This window comes from Rhopalosiphum padi, chromosome 1 (assembly GCF_020882245.1).
Source record: "Rhopalosiphum padi isolate XX-2018 chromosome 1, ASM2088224v1, whole genome shotgun sequence".
Lineage (NCBI taxonomy): Eukaryota > Metazoa > Arthropoda > Insecta > Hemiptera > Aphididae > Rhopalosiphum > Rhopalosiphum padi.
The window spans coordinates 16,761,511-16,780,031 of record NC_083597.1 but is presented as its reverse complement, the minus strand read 5'-3'; the positions used below and the strand labels follow the sequence as shown (position 1 = coordinate 16,780,031).

Sequence of the window (18,521 nt, the reverse complement as noted above, 5' to 3'; positions counted from 1 at the left end):
CTTATTTTCTAGGCTATTTTTTTTTACCCATAATAATTTTTAAATAATATCAATCCTCTTATATATTATGCTTATATATCATGCTTCATAATTATTGGAAACAATATTATGTATACACAATACATAGATATTATCTATTATTGTTAATGCATAATACGTGGCCAACAAAATAATTTTACCAGATCTGTACTATAGTGTTTCGTCATCGTGAACAGTCGATATCCAATCCAATAACGAGTATCGCCAACAACGAAAATGGTCACTATATCGAGGGATGAAATAAAACACTCGGACACATTAGGGATATATTACCTTACGCGTATACTATCACTTCGATAACGGTACACACACACACACACACATATATATATATAAAGTAGGTTGATAGTAGAAACGCACCACGCACGCGCGACACGCGCTTCTTAATGTCTACGACGACTGAGAACGACTGCACGTAAGTACACTATAACCTAACCGTCACCTGAATTCTACGGCATGATGTTCTAATATAGTAACGTACATTCGCAGGTTTTCGAATGCATACAATTACAATATAATGTATTTTACTCTGTTATACGTACACACACAAACCCGCATACATTAAATAAAAAAAAAAGTATGTTGCGAATATCGATAAACCGGTAAATGGTGAGAGTAAAACGGTGACTACTAAGTCACGGTGTGCAAGTAAAAAAAAAAAATAATATAATAATAATAATAAAAAGTTTGAACTGGTTGTTGCGATACACCGATAGTTGTTGTACGTGTGAAAGTGAAATCGTTAACAGAGCACCTCTAGGACTAACGACCTACGTCATTAAGAGACACGGGCGGTAAAAAAAAAAAATAATAAAATATATTGAATAAAAATTCTCGGATTCTCCTACGTACACGTTGTATGCGCATGCATACAAGTGTGTGTGTATGTGTGTTAAACGCGTATTTCATTGAGTCAACATGGCTAGAACCCCAGAGATGATTTTGCTGGGGGTAAAACGGCGCCAAGCGATTAATATCAGCTTAAGTCCTCACTCAGATTTTGAAATTCGATTAAGGGTGTATATAATACACTCCAAGCGTGCGAGTAGAAAAATCTGGGCGACTTAAATCGTCGTTTATCAAATGCACGCGCGGGGTACCTACATTATTATTATTATTATTATGACGCACAGGTGCGCGATACCACGTGCGACGGAACTTCCACGATAATGTTCAAGATTAAATAACGAAGCAAGTAAACGATTAGTGTACGCGTTTAATGATAATATCACCTAGGTCGGAAAACGGAAAAAATTGCAAACTGTTAAGATACAACTCTTAGACTTATTCCCGGCAACAGAATAAAGAAACTTGTGAATATTATTATTTATTTACGCGTCGCTTTACGATGGTATATTATAAATTATACGCATTATATATTAATATTATAAGCTTTGCACCTAATGGGATAATTTTTAGTGTCTTCACGCCACCAGCCCATATGTTCACACATGTTTCCGTACACGAGATCGATCACTTAATCGGGAAATAAATACTTTATAACGTATAAATACCATATTATAATAATAATGGATAATGATATACCCCCCAATATAATATTTTTTTCAGGGATGGGGAGCATTTCGTTGCATAATTAAGTTAACGATGTACTTTGAAAACGTATCTAATTACCGTCTACGCGTCCCATTTATTGAGTTAACCAAAGGTTCACGAGTACGTAAACAACCCTATTAATTTTCTAACCAATATATATAGGCACACCCTTTGAGCTTCAATTAATGAGATGACACGTTGTTCAAATGCTACACCAAATTTGACTGGCTCGTGCAGATTATTTACGCAGCAATGGACCTATGTGCAAAACATTTTCGGGACAAAGTGGACATTTACAAATTTTTCCGCTTATAAACACATCGATATTATTGTATATTATAATATTGGACGGAACGAAAATAATCGTAATTTATTTGAAAACGACGGCATGTTAAACAACGCCGCTGGAGTCCGAGTTAATAACGTTACACGTACAGTAGAATAAGAATATTTATTATACGACAAACAAATACGAGATATACCTATCCAAAAAACTAAAAAAGTAAGTTGCGTTTTCTACTACAACTTATTGTGGATTTTGCATGGAAACATTTTGATAATCTTCCCTATAGCCCAGATCTGGTACCTAGTGATTTTCATTTTCTTTTACTCATGAAATAATTTCTAGGTGACTATGATTTTACACATGGTTGCAATTACTGGAGGCATCTTTCTATGATAAATGAATGCAAAAACTAGTGCCTCGTCATGACAAGTGCTTAAATAATGAAGAAAACTATGTTAAAAAATAACTTAATATTTGTACTTAACATTCCAACAATTTGTTTTTTTTAAATATATATTTTACTTTTTTTTTTATTGCCCAGCATAACTTTACTTTCTGATTATACTTCGTATAAAATATACTATTATATATAGATCAAACACACGCATAGGTATATATTTTATTTAGAGATACGGAAAAGTCTCAACACAACTTGTTTAATGGATAATATCATTTTTTTTTTCGAGTATCTCAAGCAAAACAAATAATATAAGAGTATGACTATTAATTGTGCTTTGTTAAAATGATTATTATTTCTAGTCGCGCGTGTACATTCTTGAAACGACACACGCTTTAGAGAAAAAAAACAGCGATTTGCAACAGTTTTTGGCATCACTAAAATAAGTACGTAATAATATGACTGTAAAAACCGCAAAACGACGTGTAACGTAAACGAAATAATATAAGTCTCGGAACAATCGGCTCGCGACGCGGAGGTCGTTGTACCGCTTCGATAATCATAAAAATAATAATATTGTGTACCAACGTGTGCGTTGCGTCGGAGCAACAATACGTTAAGTATGTAATCCCAAATCCTGCACTATTATATTGTAAATATTATTAAATATTATGAATGTACATATGGCAATAAGTTATATAATTATATATTTTATTGCATTACACCTATATGCATTTATTTAGCCGACCAGCCGGAAAGAATAGTATTGTAAAAATATATTCACCTTTACTATGCGGTGGACACACACGTACACAATGTTGTTTTCTTGGAGTCCGTTATAAACGCGTAACGATAGAAAAAATATAATAATAAAAATAAAAAACTCAGACCCACAATACGAGTACTAGCAATAAAGCAGCTAGGAGTATATTATATAGTAGTACACCATAGTACCCTGCCGAAAACGTCTAACCCGAAGTTTCATGAATGGCGCTAACCGATAACAGTAAACTTTAACGGCTTACGGTATAGCCCTTCTCTCGAAGGCTGTATAATGTATATTGTATATCTATCTATATACGTATATATATATATATATATATATATATATAAACACACACACACAATCAGTGACATATAAAAAACGATAAACTCAAATATACTTTTAAAACCCTACGCGTATGTTCAACTGCAGCCAGGCACGTATTATAATATTGAAAAAAATAAAAACGCGGTTATATGACACGACGTTCGAACCGTGTATTATATTATATTCGTTACAGCACGAACGACACATATGTGTGTTGCACAAACGAATGTGCGTATAAGGTACCAACGTTTAAGTGTTTTATTTTTAAAAACATTTTTTAGCAGTTATGTATGTGTATACAAACACGGTTTTCGATAGCATGCACGTGCAATAATTATCTGCAGGCTTGGTGTACAATATAATATTATGTTATTATTACCATATATTCTTAAAATTATCGCGTGCTCGCAAATACACACCGCACGCATGTGTACCTATATGGCTATATTAAATATATATATATATATATATATGTATAACCATAAACGTACTTGACGAGAATAAAATATATAGTACGTATACACGCGGGTCAAATGCAGTGAAAAACTTCCGTTAAGTTTGGAAAACAGAAACAATAATATAAAATAATATTAACGGGTGGTGCGGAGGGCTATGTAAGAAACGTTTAGACGTTTAACCAATAAGTCCACTCACTAGTGCGATCTGAGGGTCATCGTTGTCCAGCTCGTGATAGTACGACTGATCGCTGCCCCTCCTACTGCCGTTAAAGCACATGATCCTCCGGAAAAGGTCGGACACCGCGGCGCAAAAACCGCATTGTTGTTGCATCACTTCGGCACGCGGTGTGAGTAGTCGGTGTGACGGACCCGATTAAGTGACGGCGAAAGCTACGACGGCGGTGGAGGTGGCGAAAGTGCACAACAACAACAACAACAACAACAAAAACAACGATGACGACGATGGCAACGATGACGACGACGACGACGACGTCAACACCACCGGCCGGCAGCTCCAGCAGCAGAAGACGGTCACCGTCCGGTAGGGACAAGAGTAAAAGTCAGTCGCTGTTGCCACCACCGTCGCCGTCGCCGCCGTCGCCGTTACCAACGACACCACCGCTCGGCAATCGCTATCTTATTACGAAGCTGTAACGCGTCGCAGTAGACCGTTGTCGTCGCACGTGGAACGGACCGAGACGCACGTGATGGCTGAAAATGGAAACGTCGACTGTGATGGCGGCAGTGACGGGGTTATGCCTAGTCGCATAAAACCAGGACGACAGCAGTCGGGCGGTTGACCGATCGGACAGCGACACGGGACGACGGCGGCGGAAACAGTATTGTTATATTAACTCTATATTATCGCATCCCGTGATGGCAGTGGCGGCAGTGACGGCGAGACAACGGTTGTCGTTACGACCGAAAAGGAGGAGGAATATGAGCAGAAAAAAATAATTACAACAGATTGATAATAATATATAATACAATTATTAGTTTTTTTTCGAAAAAAAATATATTATAATTATTGTTATTATTATTATTATTATTATTATTATTATTATTATCTATACGCGCGCGTAACTGAGGGCGGCCGGCCGGCGAATAGTCACTCCGGCGACGCACGCACACACACACACACTGAGACGACGGCGGCGGCGGCGGCGCGCGAGCGTTCACTCTATCTCGCTCACCCACGCTCTGTCTCACTCATTCGCTCCTTCTCTCGTTCTCGCGTCTCTTTCGCTCTGCCGGCGCAACGGCCACGCTCGCACGCACACACGGCACACGCACACGCGCACAGACGATCGGGCGGCGGCGGCGACTATATAGCGAGCGGTAGCGGCGAGCGAGCGGCAGAGCGGCAGCAGCCGGCGAGCACCGTAGCGGACGCGCACAGAACTCTCGCGCACACACGCACGCAGCTGCCTGGCACACACAACCGCGCGCGCACACACACTGCCTCTCCCGGTTGTCGCCGTTCTCGCTTACTCGCGCGCGCACGCTGCTCGCGGCCGGGTGGGTGCGGGTCCGCCGCCGCCGCGTTACAGCAGCTACGGCCGGCCGGCCGCGCGCTCCGATCCGAGTCGACGTCGGGGCAGGGTCGGTCGAGGGGCGCGCGCACGCTCTCGGTGGCGCCCAACATTTCCACCGCCACCTCGGCTGCAGGTGCCGGTAGAGCACGTGCGGATCGTCGCCGAAGGTGTGGCGGCGGAGACCTACGCGCCGTGTTTACATTTATAAAATAATTGATATATTATTATTATAATAATACAATATTTTTGTTATTATTATACTGTTTTTTTTATTCGCGCCCGCCGCCGATTGACGGTCAGCGACGACAAAATAATAACACCGTCCCACGCTATCATTATAGACTACGATAGTTTATTTATTGTAATAATAAGCGCACATCCCTTCGAAGTCGTCAGGTTTTAACGGCCAGTTGGCAAGCTCTAATTTACTTTTGTACAGCAGTTGTTTGTTGTTATTTTATTTAACAACTGTATCTGTGCTACAGGTAGCCTTTTTCGTATTAAACATTTACAAAATCCTTAGTGCCTAATTTATTTGCTTAGACCTATCGAAAACGTTCTCATATAATAAAACTGCAGTACGTGGCCTTAGAGCAATACGCGTATAATTCAGAATTCAATCCAATTTTAACCGCAAATTAGGTTACCCACCACCTGAGGTTCTGTAAACCTAAACCCTAAATCTATCACTGCTCTACGACCCAAGGGATGAAAAGATTAAGTATAGTATTTCGTCGGATATGTGAAATAGCACTTCCATAATTGGATTTCATTCAGAGTTATAATATGAGTTCATATAGAAATGTAAAATTTGTCATTCCCATAACACTCGCAACTAGAATTATTTTATATTTATATGTTAATAATTCACAACAAATTATCGGTAATTTATATATTTCCAATGCATATCTACTTAGTATATATATACAAGTCGTATACATGGATATTGTATACTTATATATATATTATATACATGTGTGTGTGTATGTGTAAGATAAAAAAAATGAAGGAAATTAATAACTCGTCCCTGAATAATTGCAATTTTAATTACACCGCAATCTAAAAAAAAAATTATTTTCAATTAATTTTTATATATTCCAATACCTATATTATGAATAAATTATTTTAAATACTTTAAAATATTATACATAAATAAAGTGACATGTTAAACTAATTAGCATTATACATACATATATATACATATAATATAGGTATATATAAACAATACACGTTAGTACGTTACATACGCGTACAGGGACGAATGCAAAAAGAGAGCCAAGAGGCAAAGCCCCTCCCAGAGCTCGCACCACACATATATAAATCCACGTTTTTTTTTAAAGCAATATATTGATTCCAATAATATAAATATATAGTTAGTTAATTATTGATTAAATTAATTTAAAAAAGGTGGGCTAGTGGGTACCGCTCTGCTGTACAGGTGTCAAGTGGGTCGCTGTAATGGATATGTTGGATTGGAATTCAACGATATATCATTGTATACGATAAACGGTTCGGAATAGAGATAGGCTGATACCTATAAGTATATTTTATGAAATATTTTTTTTTTTGTATTGTTAATAAAGTAAATTATTATTCTATAAGTATTAAGTGAAGTCACTATATTTTTTCCAAAAACATTGCATTTACTTTATAATTAGTATTTAATGATTGTACCTAATACATTGCATTATATTATATTTATAACATAATATATTATATAATTATTATTAACTCTTGAGTCAATACCAGTTTACTGTAAAACAGTGTGAATAAATTCATGATAGGTATAAATAGTATAATAATAAAATAAATATTACACCATATCTAAATGATAATTTAACAATAAGCGCGAATAATTGATTTGGTACATAATATATGCAATATTTAAAAATGTATAAGATAAATATTTATACGGAGTAGGTTCATTCAAAAATATTTAAATGATTTAGATTTTTACTCAGCTAGCTCTATCCCTGACGCATATATTCTTATTCTAAATAATTCAATAAATAATGATTAAATAAGATGTAAGTTTAATAAATTCTCATCATGTGACTTGTCTTTCATAAATAATGGCATATACCTGTCATATTTAAAATTTAAATAAAACAACTTACTGAAACTATATACGTTATTATTGAGTACCCATAGTAACAAGCACTTACCGGTGCGTTACAAATTTACGTGCAATTTTGTAAGTTGGGAACAAATTATAATGAAACGTCTAAACTTTTACAGAAAGCTTTTGGAAACATCGCTATTTCGGACAACACGCTTTTGGGTAATTTAAGTGTTTTAAGGAAAGTAGAACATCCGTGAGACACTTAACCTGGTAGAGTAACCTACAACAAATGGAACTATGGTTTGTGTTCATGAATAACCATCGATTAACAATTAGACAAATAGTAGAATTATAATGTTTTTTTAAAATATATATTAACCAAAAACTTGAGCATTAACAGAATTGCAGCGTCTCTTAACCGATAAACAAATAAAAAAAATAGGAATTTCCGAATTTAATCCCGAAAGTGTTTTTAAGGTGGAAAATAACGACATTGGGTATTTTTCTTAAGACGATTCCTTTGATGGTGATAATGTTTGTATTTCGAACAATATAGAATTGATAAAGTTATATTTAAAAACTCCAAGTACATTTTGATCACACCTAGTAATCTGCAATTATTGACTAGAGTGTACATATTTACAACGAGCTTAATAAATAGCGCCGTATATTTTATAATCATTTGTATTTGAATATATAAAACTACTTTACATATAATTATCAATGGTTTGAAGTACATTATTTAGAGATTGGGGTTGAAATATATAGACGTACGTAGAATTACATCATATGCAAATATTAAATAGACAAAACTAAAATACTTTATAAAATTGTATTTTGTTGTATACTGTACATAATAGATATAATGCTTTAGAGGCTTAGAGCATAGTATCCTATTCGACCCATAAGCCACGCACACAAATTAATGTTTCTAAATGACTAATAATTTACATGGATATTTTAAATGAAACTTAAATAACAGTGCATACACTATATATATTATGTAAGTCGCAAAACTGAAAATAATAAAAAATAGTGAAATCAAAGAGTGGAAATTATTTCCAAGGATTTGTAAAACACGATTTTATCTAAATTTAAAACTTTATGCCACATTAATTCAAACAAATTAATATTTTTAGACCCATAGTCTACGCCGACCTTGAATTATTCACAAAATATTATTTCTTGGGGTTTAATATATATTAAATTAAAATATTATAGTTATTAGTAAATACGAAATACAATCGTTATCAACGTAACGTCTAAGTATAATTTAGATACAACACATGAATTATATATAAATTATACATTAACCTATCTACCTAGTATACTTAAGTATACTTACTTTTGTATACTTATAACCTAAATAGGAAGTCGACTACAATTTGTAATCAAATACATTTAAAATAACAAAAAGTAGGATGTATTAAATAAGATATTTAATTACGATGAAACCAACATAAAAAGTATAGTTACATTTATATTATATAATTTATACATTTCGTATTTTTTCTCTGTATTCTGAAAAATTCAAGGTTTACAATTTCGACGTTAATAATATTTTAAGCAAATTCACCACTTTTGAAAAACCATAATGTATGTAATATTTATAAAGTAGTAAAGTAAATTATAATTTCTATACACATCAAATAAATGGCGTCCAATCAATTTAATGATATGTCGTCACAAACAAAGTTTTATATCCAAAATGCAATCAGTATAATGTACTATACTTATTAAACTCGCAGAAAAGAAAGATATTATAACATATTTGAAAATAATATCATGATGCTGTTATTTATTTTCCATGATTTAACTGAAACTAAAAGCATTTCTAAAAAATAGTTATAAGTAGAGGTAAGTACACATGATTATATAATATATATAAGGATATTGTACTGGAAACCCTTATTTTTATATAGGAGAATAAACTTAATACTAAAACACGTTATCAATTGTATCTATAGAATTATTCTTTAATAAATAATTGCAATCTATTACAAAAAAAAATGTTAATATTATTTTATGGTTCTATAGAATTACTATAGATAATTATAAAAATGAACATTTATAAGAAATGAAATACATAAAGCATTTTAGATAAAACTCTCAAGAGAGTTGGAAAATATATAGGGTATTTGGCGAGCACAGCAAATAAGGGAAAAACTAGACAAAGAATCCGATTAATTATATTTATTAATATTTTATATTTTATAAATATATAGGTACATTATTATTATTTGTCGGTTATAGGTAGCCGATAGATTATATTTAGTAATATATACCTTAAATCTTATACATATAACACACATTTTAATAATAAAATACAAATAATTAACTTATTAGTTATTAATAAATAAATATTTTGACCCAACGTGTGTGAAATTGTTCGTGACACGTGTTTGTGACGATAACACTAATGCATACCTAAACATCTAAATGTATGTTAATGGTTCGTTAGAAGCCTATAACATTTGGATCAGTTGTGGTTTAAACTAAAATATATAGTAACATCGGATTCACTTAAAAAAATATACAATATCAACATGTGCATCTTTGTATAATACCTATACAATATATGAAATAATATGTGTCACATGTTCATAATTTAACCGATAATAATGCATGATAAATAATAATACTTGATATTTATATATAGTAATATAATAATATGTAACAGTGTTAAACTAAAAATTGTCATACAGCACGCGCGTTTCATTTTTTTTATCAATTCTAATTTCTAAATAACTGCCGTACACGCATTTCTATAATCCTACAAAAAACATGAGAATAATGTGACTTTGTAGTACATCCTACCTCGGCAGGCCACCCGGTGCACAACCTTGGGAAACTGGTGGCTGTGTACTTGCGCGTCGGGTCTGCAGATTATATTGTTCCTCCACTACTAAACACTGTCGACGCTGTACACGCACTCACGAACCACTATACTTGAAAACGATTGGCTATAGATCGAGATTCGTGGCCAAGATTTCGATGCATAAACACACAACATTAAAACATTATACATACGCACACTCGTAGACGCGAAAAACGAAAAAAACAAAATCACGAATACAATTTAATCGAAATCGGCGGTGGAGGACGCGGAAAACCCGTCCGCGATCACCCGATTCATTAGACTAGCTGACAGAAAATATTGTTGTTGCATAAATCTCGTCGTGACGATTGTAAACAACATGGTCGACCGTGCTTACTGCGGTCAGACTGCGCCAGTTTAGAACCTCGCCGGAATGAAAAATTTTCGGAACGCACGAATGTTCCGCGAATTCCTTAGGGAGATTCTATATAAGGCCCGCGGTGTTCCATACACCAGCAATCACGGTAAGCTCGGTCAACTAATAGGTACGGTTAAACGGTACCTATAGAATAATATGTGTTACGTTGGTATACAGTATATACTCGAAACGAGCTGCGATATTCACGATATTTTTTATTGGTCATCAATCATTCGTACGAATATTATACGAACTATTTGGTCACCGTCCCATTCACAACCACAACGACGTCCACGCCGGAGGATTAATTGCGCCAATATCTATAACTCTCAAAAAGAGATGAGGACAATATAAAAATTAAATTAAATGTGTTTGTGTGTGTAAGCTGTACCAGACGGAAACAAATATAATATATGAAGCCGTCTAATATATAATTTACAAATCATAACATATAGGTATACATATTTCAAACCATGCACGTAATAATAATATAAGCAAAAATACTTATTAGTCATTACTCATTACATAGTTATTGCATTATTATTAACAAACATCTATCTCATCAGCTATACTTAATAATAATAATATTAATGTAATAAATAATAACAATAATATACAAAATAACTAAAATGACAAAGTATGTCCAATTTAACACAAAGCACCTATAAACCGAAAATTATATTTTTCTAAAAATACCTGCATATGTTTATTTTTAATAACCTATTTAATTTATAGTTTGTATTAATACGTCCATTTGACTATACTTCTATTTAATATGAAAGGACTTTGAAATTGTATCCTTTACATATTGTGAAAAAAAATCCTGCTACTTTCAGCTGCCTACTATAAAGATATAGATTACTAATATCAACCGTTCTATTATGTATGAAACACGATACTATCAACAATTCATCATGTCACTAGATCACCACACATTGAGAAAATCACTCGAAATTGGAGAACCTGTCATTATTAGGTAGGTATGTACAAATTAATATTTTCTTTTGAGGAACTAGGTCATGTAATAAATATAAGTTTGGGCATCAATCATGCAAAATATAAAACATCATCAGAAACTTTATGGAGTTTAAAATATTAATGCAAAATTAATTTAAAATAAAAGTTGCAATTTAATAATTCCAAGTCAGTAGGTACCATACATTTATTTATTTCTCAATATTTTCTTTTTTTACATAATTATTAATTATTTTTTAAATTTTTTAAGCGATTCTAAAAAGTTTGTTCTCTCTTAATTTACAAAAAGGTATTATGCTTATATTTTAACAACATTTTTATAATCCCAGGATAACAATTGTACCTTTTTTAATGTATTCAGCAGATAACACACTTAAAAATGTTATCGGTCCATACTTTCATAAAATCCTTAAATAAATTATTACTACTTACATATTTCACATGATAATTATATTAAGTAGGTACTTATTTTACAAGTTATGAACCAACTATATATATATATACGTTTTTATTTTATCAATAAGATAGCGGAAGTAAAAGTATTTAGGTACCTATGTATTTTACTATTCACTTAAACCTACGGTGAATATAGGCCTTTTTTCGTTACATAGTAACAAGGATATAAACACACATGGTATTCACTTTTTAAAAATGTGACAAATATTATTTTTTTTTATGACAACTATAATTTTTTTTTCTTTAAATAATATGAATATTCTATCTTATTTGAAAAAAAAACATTCTACCAAATGTGATTCAATTATAATATTCAATAAAAATGTATGATCTGTTTTCTTGGTTATACCATATATACTATATATATGTACCTATATAAATGACGAATTGACAATTGTATTATATTTAATATAACTATTATTATACTAATATACGTTATGCACCTATACCTAATACATTATTATAGTCATTTTTATTACAAACCTTATCTAATTATTTACATAATATACATTATATACACCATATTATATGCAAGTATACACCATTATTACAAGACAATATAATATAAACTTTACAATACATTAAGATCTAATTAGGGTCACAAACATATGGCTCGTGGGCCGTGGGCCGGATTGAGCTATCAATATTTTCAAACTGACCCACTAAGCTGACAGATACTTACAAAGTATATTAGTTTTGAATTTATAAATTTTTTACTAAATCGAAAATAAAAAGTCTTTGATTTATTTTAGTATCTTTCTTAAATTCCAATACCTTCCTATTTCTCGCTAAATAATTTTGGCTCGTAATGCCAAAGCATATATTAATACGGCCAACAAAAAAAGGTTGGAGACACCTGCTTTAGGCTATTAATTTGCCGATTATAGTAAGTGCAATACTACTATTACATATTGTTATAGAAAATTTAAAAATTTTAAGTTTAAGGAAGTATAATTTAGGTAATATTAGATTATAATTTATTGTCTTCAATATTCAATACGAATAATATATAGACACCAATAGTGATAAGAACAAAATACACACAAGACATAACGATAGTTAATTTTTAAACAATATATACCAAAATGAAAAAAGTAAATTATTAAAATAGATATTATATAACCACATTATAAATTTAGTAAGTAGTATATAAATAAAACATAAGGCAACCCATTATATATACAAAGTATATACAATTATGTAATATAAGTTATAGCATAAAGTACGGGTACACCATATTTTTGCTCATACCAACATCTAGATTCAATATGGATAAAAATACAATTATTGACAAACTGCCAAATTGATGGTAAGTAGAATGCGACATTTACCTTTATACTACAAATATTACGTTTAATACAAACAATGCTAACTAATTTTAAATTGTTAGCTATAAATAATAACATATAATATAAATTAAATAAACAACCAAAAAAAACCAAGAAAATGTACATATACTATAAACTGATTTTAGAATTTTTTAAATATACATAATTATACCTAATAATCTGTTATTACTTATTATAAAGCATATTAAATACATATAATTTTACCGGATTAAATGTTTCCTTTTAGAATAAATGATTATACTAAATACTGATTATAATACCTAAGCTTTTTAAAACTTTTTCCATATAAAATAATAGCATAGGTATTTCATATTTATGTATATTATGTACCGATGTTATTATTAGGTGTATATCAACGAAATAATATTAAGCCACGATATTGCTAATAAAATGTTGACAAATACACTAAAATACTGTATCTAATGCATACAGTAAAAATTAAAACACTAACCTAGGGTGTGGTGGAAAGGTTATTCACACAATATTTGGGTGGTCAATATAATATAACTAATTAATATATAATAAGTAGTATCAGTGTCTTATTTTTACAATAACAAAATAATAATTCTCAACTAAGTGGCGATTAAATCATAAAATGAAGAATCGCCAATTAATAATAAAACATATTATGCTTAAATTATGTCATAATTGAAACCTAATGATAATTGGTAAGTACAATACTGTCTTAGCTTATGTTAAAATCGCATAGTAAATTTATGAGGTGTGGTTTGTCATTATAGAATAATTAGTTATCCAAAAATGCGTTTACGTCGTAAAACCATACCAGTTGAAAATAACGTTGTATTTTCACAATTGAGTACCTTCATAGGTATACGTTTTAAAATAAAAAATTAAATAAAAATGTAAGTACCGGCTTTAATACGTTTTTACATTATTATTTAAAATATAAATAGTATATTATATATATATATATATGTACTGTACTACTGTATATTCTTTAAAAGGAAAACAAAACACACACCTATACGGAATTAAATTCATACTTCAAAGTATCACCTCATTATTTATTGTAAACAAAAAAAAATGTTATATTGAATTAAGGTCATATTATTTTCTGTACATACAGAAAACTGGTTTTTAATCACATTTATAGGTTTTTATTGCTATATAGTTTATACTTGGGTATAATATACTATGTATATAATTGGGAACGTCAAATTGTTGCTGTTAAAAAAAAAAAAAAAACAACTCTGCACAAAATTATTCCAACATACTTTTACTTATTATAATTGAATCATTGTATATCTTGTATTTATAATGTTTAAAAAATAAAATAAAATATCACATAGGTAATAATTGAAAGATCGTTCTAAATATAATATATCCATTAAATTCAAAACGGTTTAAACTAAATTTTTAATTTTAAAAATGTATTAAGGTTGGGATAATTGTTTGACAGTGATACTAGTGGTAGAATCGAAAGGTCTCACAATAACCATAAACTAGTAATGACTTCCACTGAAATAGGTGTACGGTATAGCCATCCAATTTGTTCGGTGAATTCGAGCAATACTTTTTTATGTGTTGGTTTAGTTTGATATACTAAAATTACAGTTTTATTAGGTCATTGAGTAATCTTTCTACCAAATCGATAACGTCATTGTTAAGGCAATCGTCCCAAGGGATATTACGAGTTAACGTCACGCTATTAACAAGCGTACTTCTCGACACTCCTCCTTTTGAACACACTATCATTTACATAAATGCTTGAAAAATTAACCTTTCAAACTATTTATAATATTTGTATTGATAGGACTCCAGAGACGAATAACGAGATATTAATTGAAACACGTATTAATTCCAGAATTCCAGTTCAATAAAATATTTTCTGGAAATGTATGACAGTTTTATACGGGTGTTTATGGTTGAAATAATTTTTTATGTATCTTCGAAAGCATAAAAAATAAATAAAATGGATAAACATTATATTTATAGTTCTTAATTACATATGAAATAATATCTATTTCTATGGAAACAAGAGACTATTGAAATTTGTAAAATAAAAGAAATCAACACAATTATTTTTCTTTTAAATTCATTACCAGCGTCTTTATCTGTTTGTAATGAGAATTGTTAGAAAATAAAATAACAAAATGGTTGATAATCGCACTCAAAGACATTGTTATTCGAAAGCAGTCCAAGTAGTGCATGTTGAAAGAAAATCTCAACAAAATCCGTCGGAAATTTGGCGTATTTCCATCCTAACTCCATGAATGTCCTTTTAGAGAGAGCTGTCATCGACAACCCCGTACCAAAATAATATATTATACGAACAAAATTTGTGAAACTGTTTAATTTCCAAATGCACTCTTTTAAGGTTTTAAAAAAATCTACTTGGAAGCAGCCCAAATCACCCCAAGCTGAATAACAGCGAAAGCGAAATGGCTACAACAACAACAGATAAATTACCTACCATTAACCCCGTCTGAACTCATTGTCTACGAAGACCGTCTGCAAAGACTATATACGTAAACACCGTATAATATACGCACGCGGGATTATAATTCCCCAGTGACAGTAATGCAAAATCTCATTACACGCTAGGACAACGATATAACAATCAACGTCATGGAATATTTTCTAGTTCTCGTCTCTGAAGGCGGTGAAGCAAACACAATCGCTTGAATGTATAGGTACTATAGGTCATCCGTTGTTCCGTAGAACGCACCGCACAAACACGGCGTGTGTGTGTGTGTGTGTGTGTGTGTGTGTGTGTGTGTACGCCGTACGGATTATTTGTGTATGCGGTGTTAATTTTTTACGACATTACGATAGTATAATAGCATGGTTATAAATTTATAATAGATTATAGCCCATTCCTCGTGGATTAAAATATAATTGCCAGCTACTACAGCCGTTTGTCCTAAAATTAGAAATCCTATCCAAAGATAAATACCTAATATAAAGACAAGCTAAAAATATCGACGTTGCATGGGACATAAAAGCAACACGTTTCTGTTGTAGTATTTCTACTGAAGTACTAATGTATAATAGATTTAAATATACTTCTTGGACCAAAGGAGAATAAAATTATTATTATTTCGCCATGAGAATTATTATCAAGTAAATACTATAAGTATAAGCATTGAACAAATAACAATTTAAAAAAATATATATCTTTTGGACTAAAAGTCTAAAACACAACTTTATTTTTCAGTATTAATTTTGATTGCTGAATAATGTCATCATATATTATATATATATATATATATATATCATCCTCTTATTTAAGCGATACATAACTCTATAACGAATAGGTATATAACACAAATGATTTTGATTGAAAATATATTTATTATTAATTTTAAATAATTTAGTAATAAACTAGTACTAATTTTGTAAGGCTTTTTGTAATAGACATACGTATTTTTCATAAAAAAATATTCAATATATTTTTAGAGATAAGAATTTTTCCAATGATATCTCAGAAAATAAAATATTTTTATATGGAAATACTTTATTATAAGAAATTATAAAAAAAATTTTTTTTTATTTTTGGAGAAAAAAATCTGCTAAATAAGCTTACATTAAATTTAATAACAAAAACAATATTCTTTATTATATAATTCTTTTAAAATTGTCTTTCTCAAGCTTAATACTTTCTATATCGTATGTCATTGAATAATAAAAAATATTTAATGTTTATTTACTCGAGTAACTTGGTTTGATATATTTTTGCTGTAGGTAAATTTAAATGAATCTTTTTGTTTCAAGAATAGACAAATTTCATACATAGACTTTTTTTATACACCTAATAGAATTTTGTAAACTAACGTTTTTATGTTACAAAGTATGATAATCTTAAGTGCAATTAAGTGCTACATTCTATCATACACAAATAGATGTTTGGAAATACAATTTTTATAAATCATGAATGACTACCAATCAAATTGTTCAAAATATGAATTTATAATCATGTAATCTCGTGAAAAAAATATATATAGAATAATCAAATGTATTCATTCATTATAAAAAAAAATTAATCAATACCACCTAGCGTGTACAGCAATGGAAAACAAAAATAGTAATAAAAAAATAAACTTATTTATACTGTTTTTTTATTTTATTTTCCGATCTGTTTTACAAAAACAAAAATAATAAAAATAACTTGAATTGTAAAAGATGAAAGGAAGAATAAATACTCTTAATATTATTCATACAAATGTATATACCTATTTAACAAAAAAGGTCTCCAAATAAACGTAAAATAAACAATAAAACTGTTTTCGCCTGAAGTTTTAAATCAAGTTATTACACTAAACAGAAAAGAAAGAACAAAACGGAATAATATTTTAGTACAAAAACACTATATACAAACAAGTATAACGATTATGTCACACATAACGTTTTATAATTTATACAAACTTAAAATTGAATTATTGTACGGTGTACTATTATACGCTTAATTGCATGTACCTATATTTGCACAATATAACATTAATTAAATAAAATTATAAGCACAACCAAAATCTAATTCAATAAGATAACGAGGATTATTGTTTCGATATTCCTATTGTAGTATGCCAGGATTTTTCTCGGGGAGGGCTGATCGATTTTTGTAAAGTACAATTTAAGATTTTGTAGCGATTTTTATAGACCATTAAAAATTAAAATAATTTTTAAATTTTCTTAATACTTCAGGGGGGTTGCTGCCCCCTCAGCCCTCTCCCTGGCTACGCCACTGTTATATTGTTTATTTAAGCTCAAAACAACGTAGTGTAAGTAATTACGCTATACATTTTTATAAAAACTATAAGAAAACATAAATAATTTAATTTTCGATTAGGAAATTGCATATGAATACCAAATATGTATGATTCCTATATTATTTGGACTTTAAAAAAAAATTGTATTGGTTAAGTAAAAAATGATTTGCTAGACCGACGAAAAAGTAAAATTTTCATTAATATTGTAAACCTGTGAATAGTACGAATACACTCCTAATGTTTCAGATTCGAAAACCTATACAGTTATAACACCTTTGACTTTACGAGGATAAACTGGTTGCTCGGCAAACGCTCGAGTTAAGATGTGGAAGTGATGACGAGTATCGGGGAGTGATG

At 30.9% G+C, this 18,521-nt stretch overlaps 1 protein-coding gene across 5 annotated transcripts in view; it reads right to left on the bottom strand.

The window, feature by feature from the left end:
- Positions 1-18,521, bottom strand: part of LOC132929703 (high affinity cAMP-specific 3',5'-cyclic phosphodiesterase 7A-like) — a 110,640-nt gene that overhangs the window by 68,696 nt on the left and 23,423 nt on the right. The window contains exon 1 of one of the 5 annotated variants that reach the window (XM_060995247.1): positions 4,021-5,288. The exons of 3 other annotated variants lie outside the window; for them this stretch is intronic. In XM_060995247.1, the coding sequence (XP_060851230.1) occupies positions 4,021-4,155 (135 nt within the window). In that variant the 5' untranslated portion in view covers positions 4,156-5,288. Of the gene's footprint in view, positions 1-179; positions 452-4,020; positions 5,289-18,521 lie in introns of those variants that run through there. One more of the 5 variants, XM_060995265.1, reaches the window with a different exon arrangement.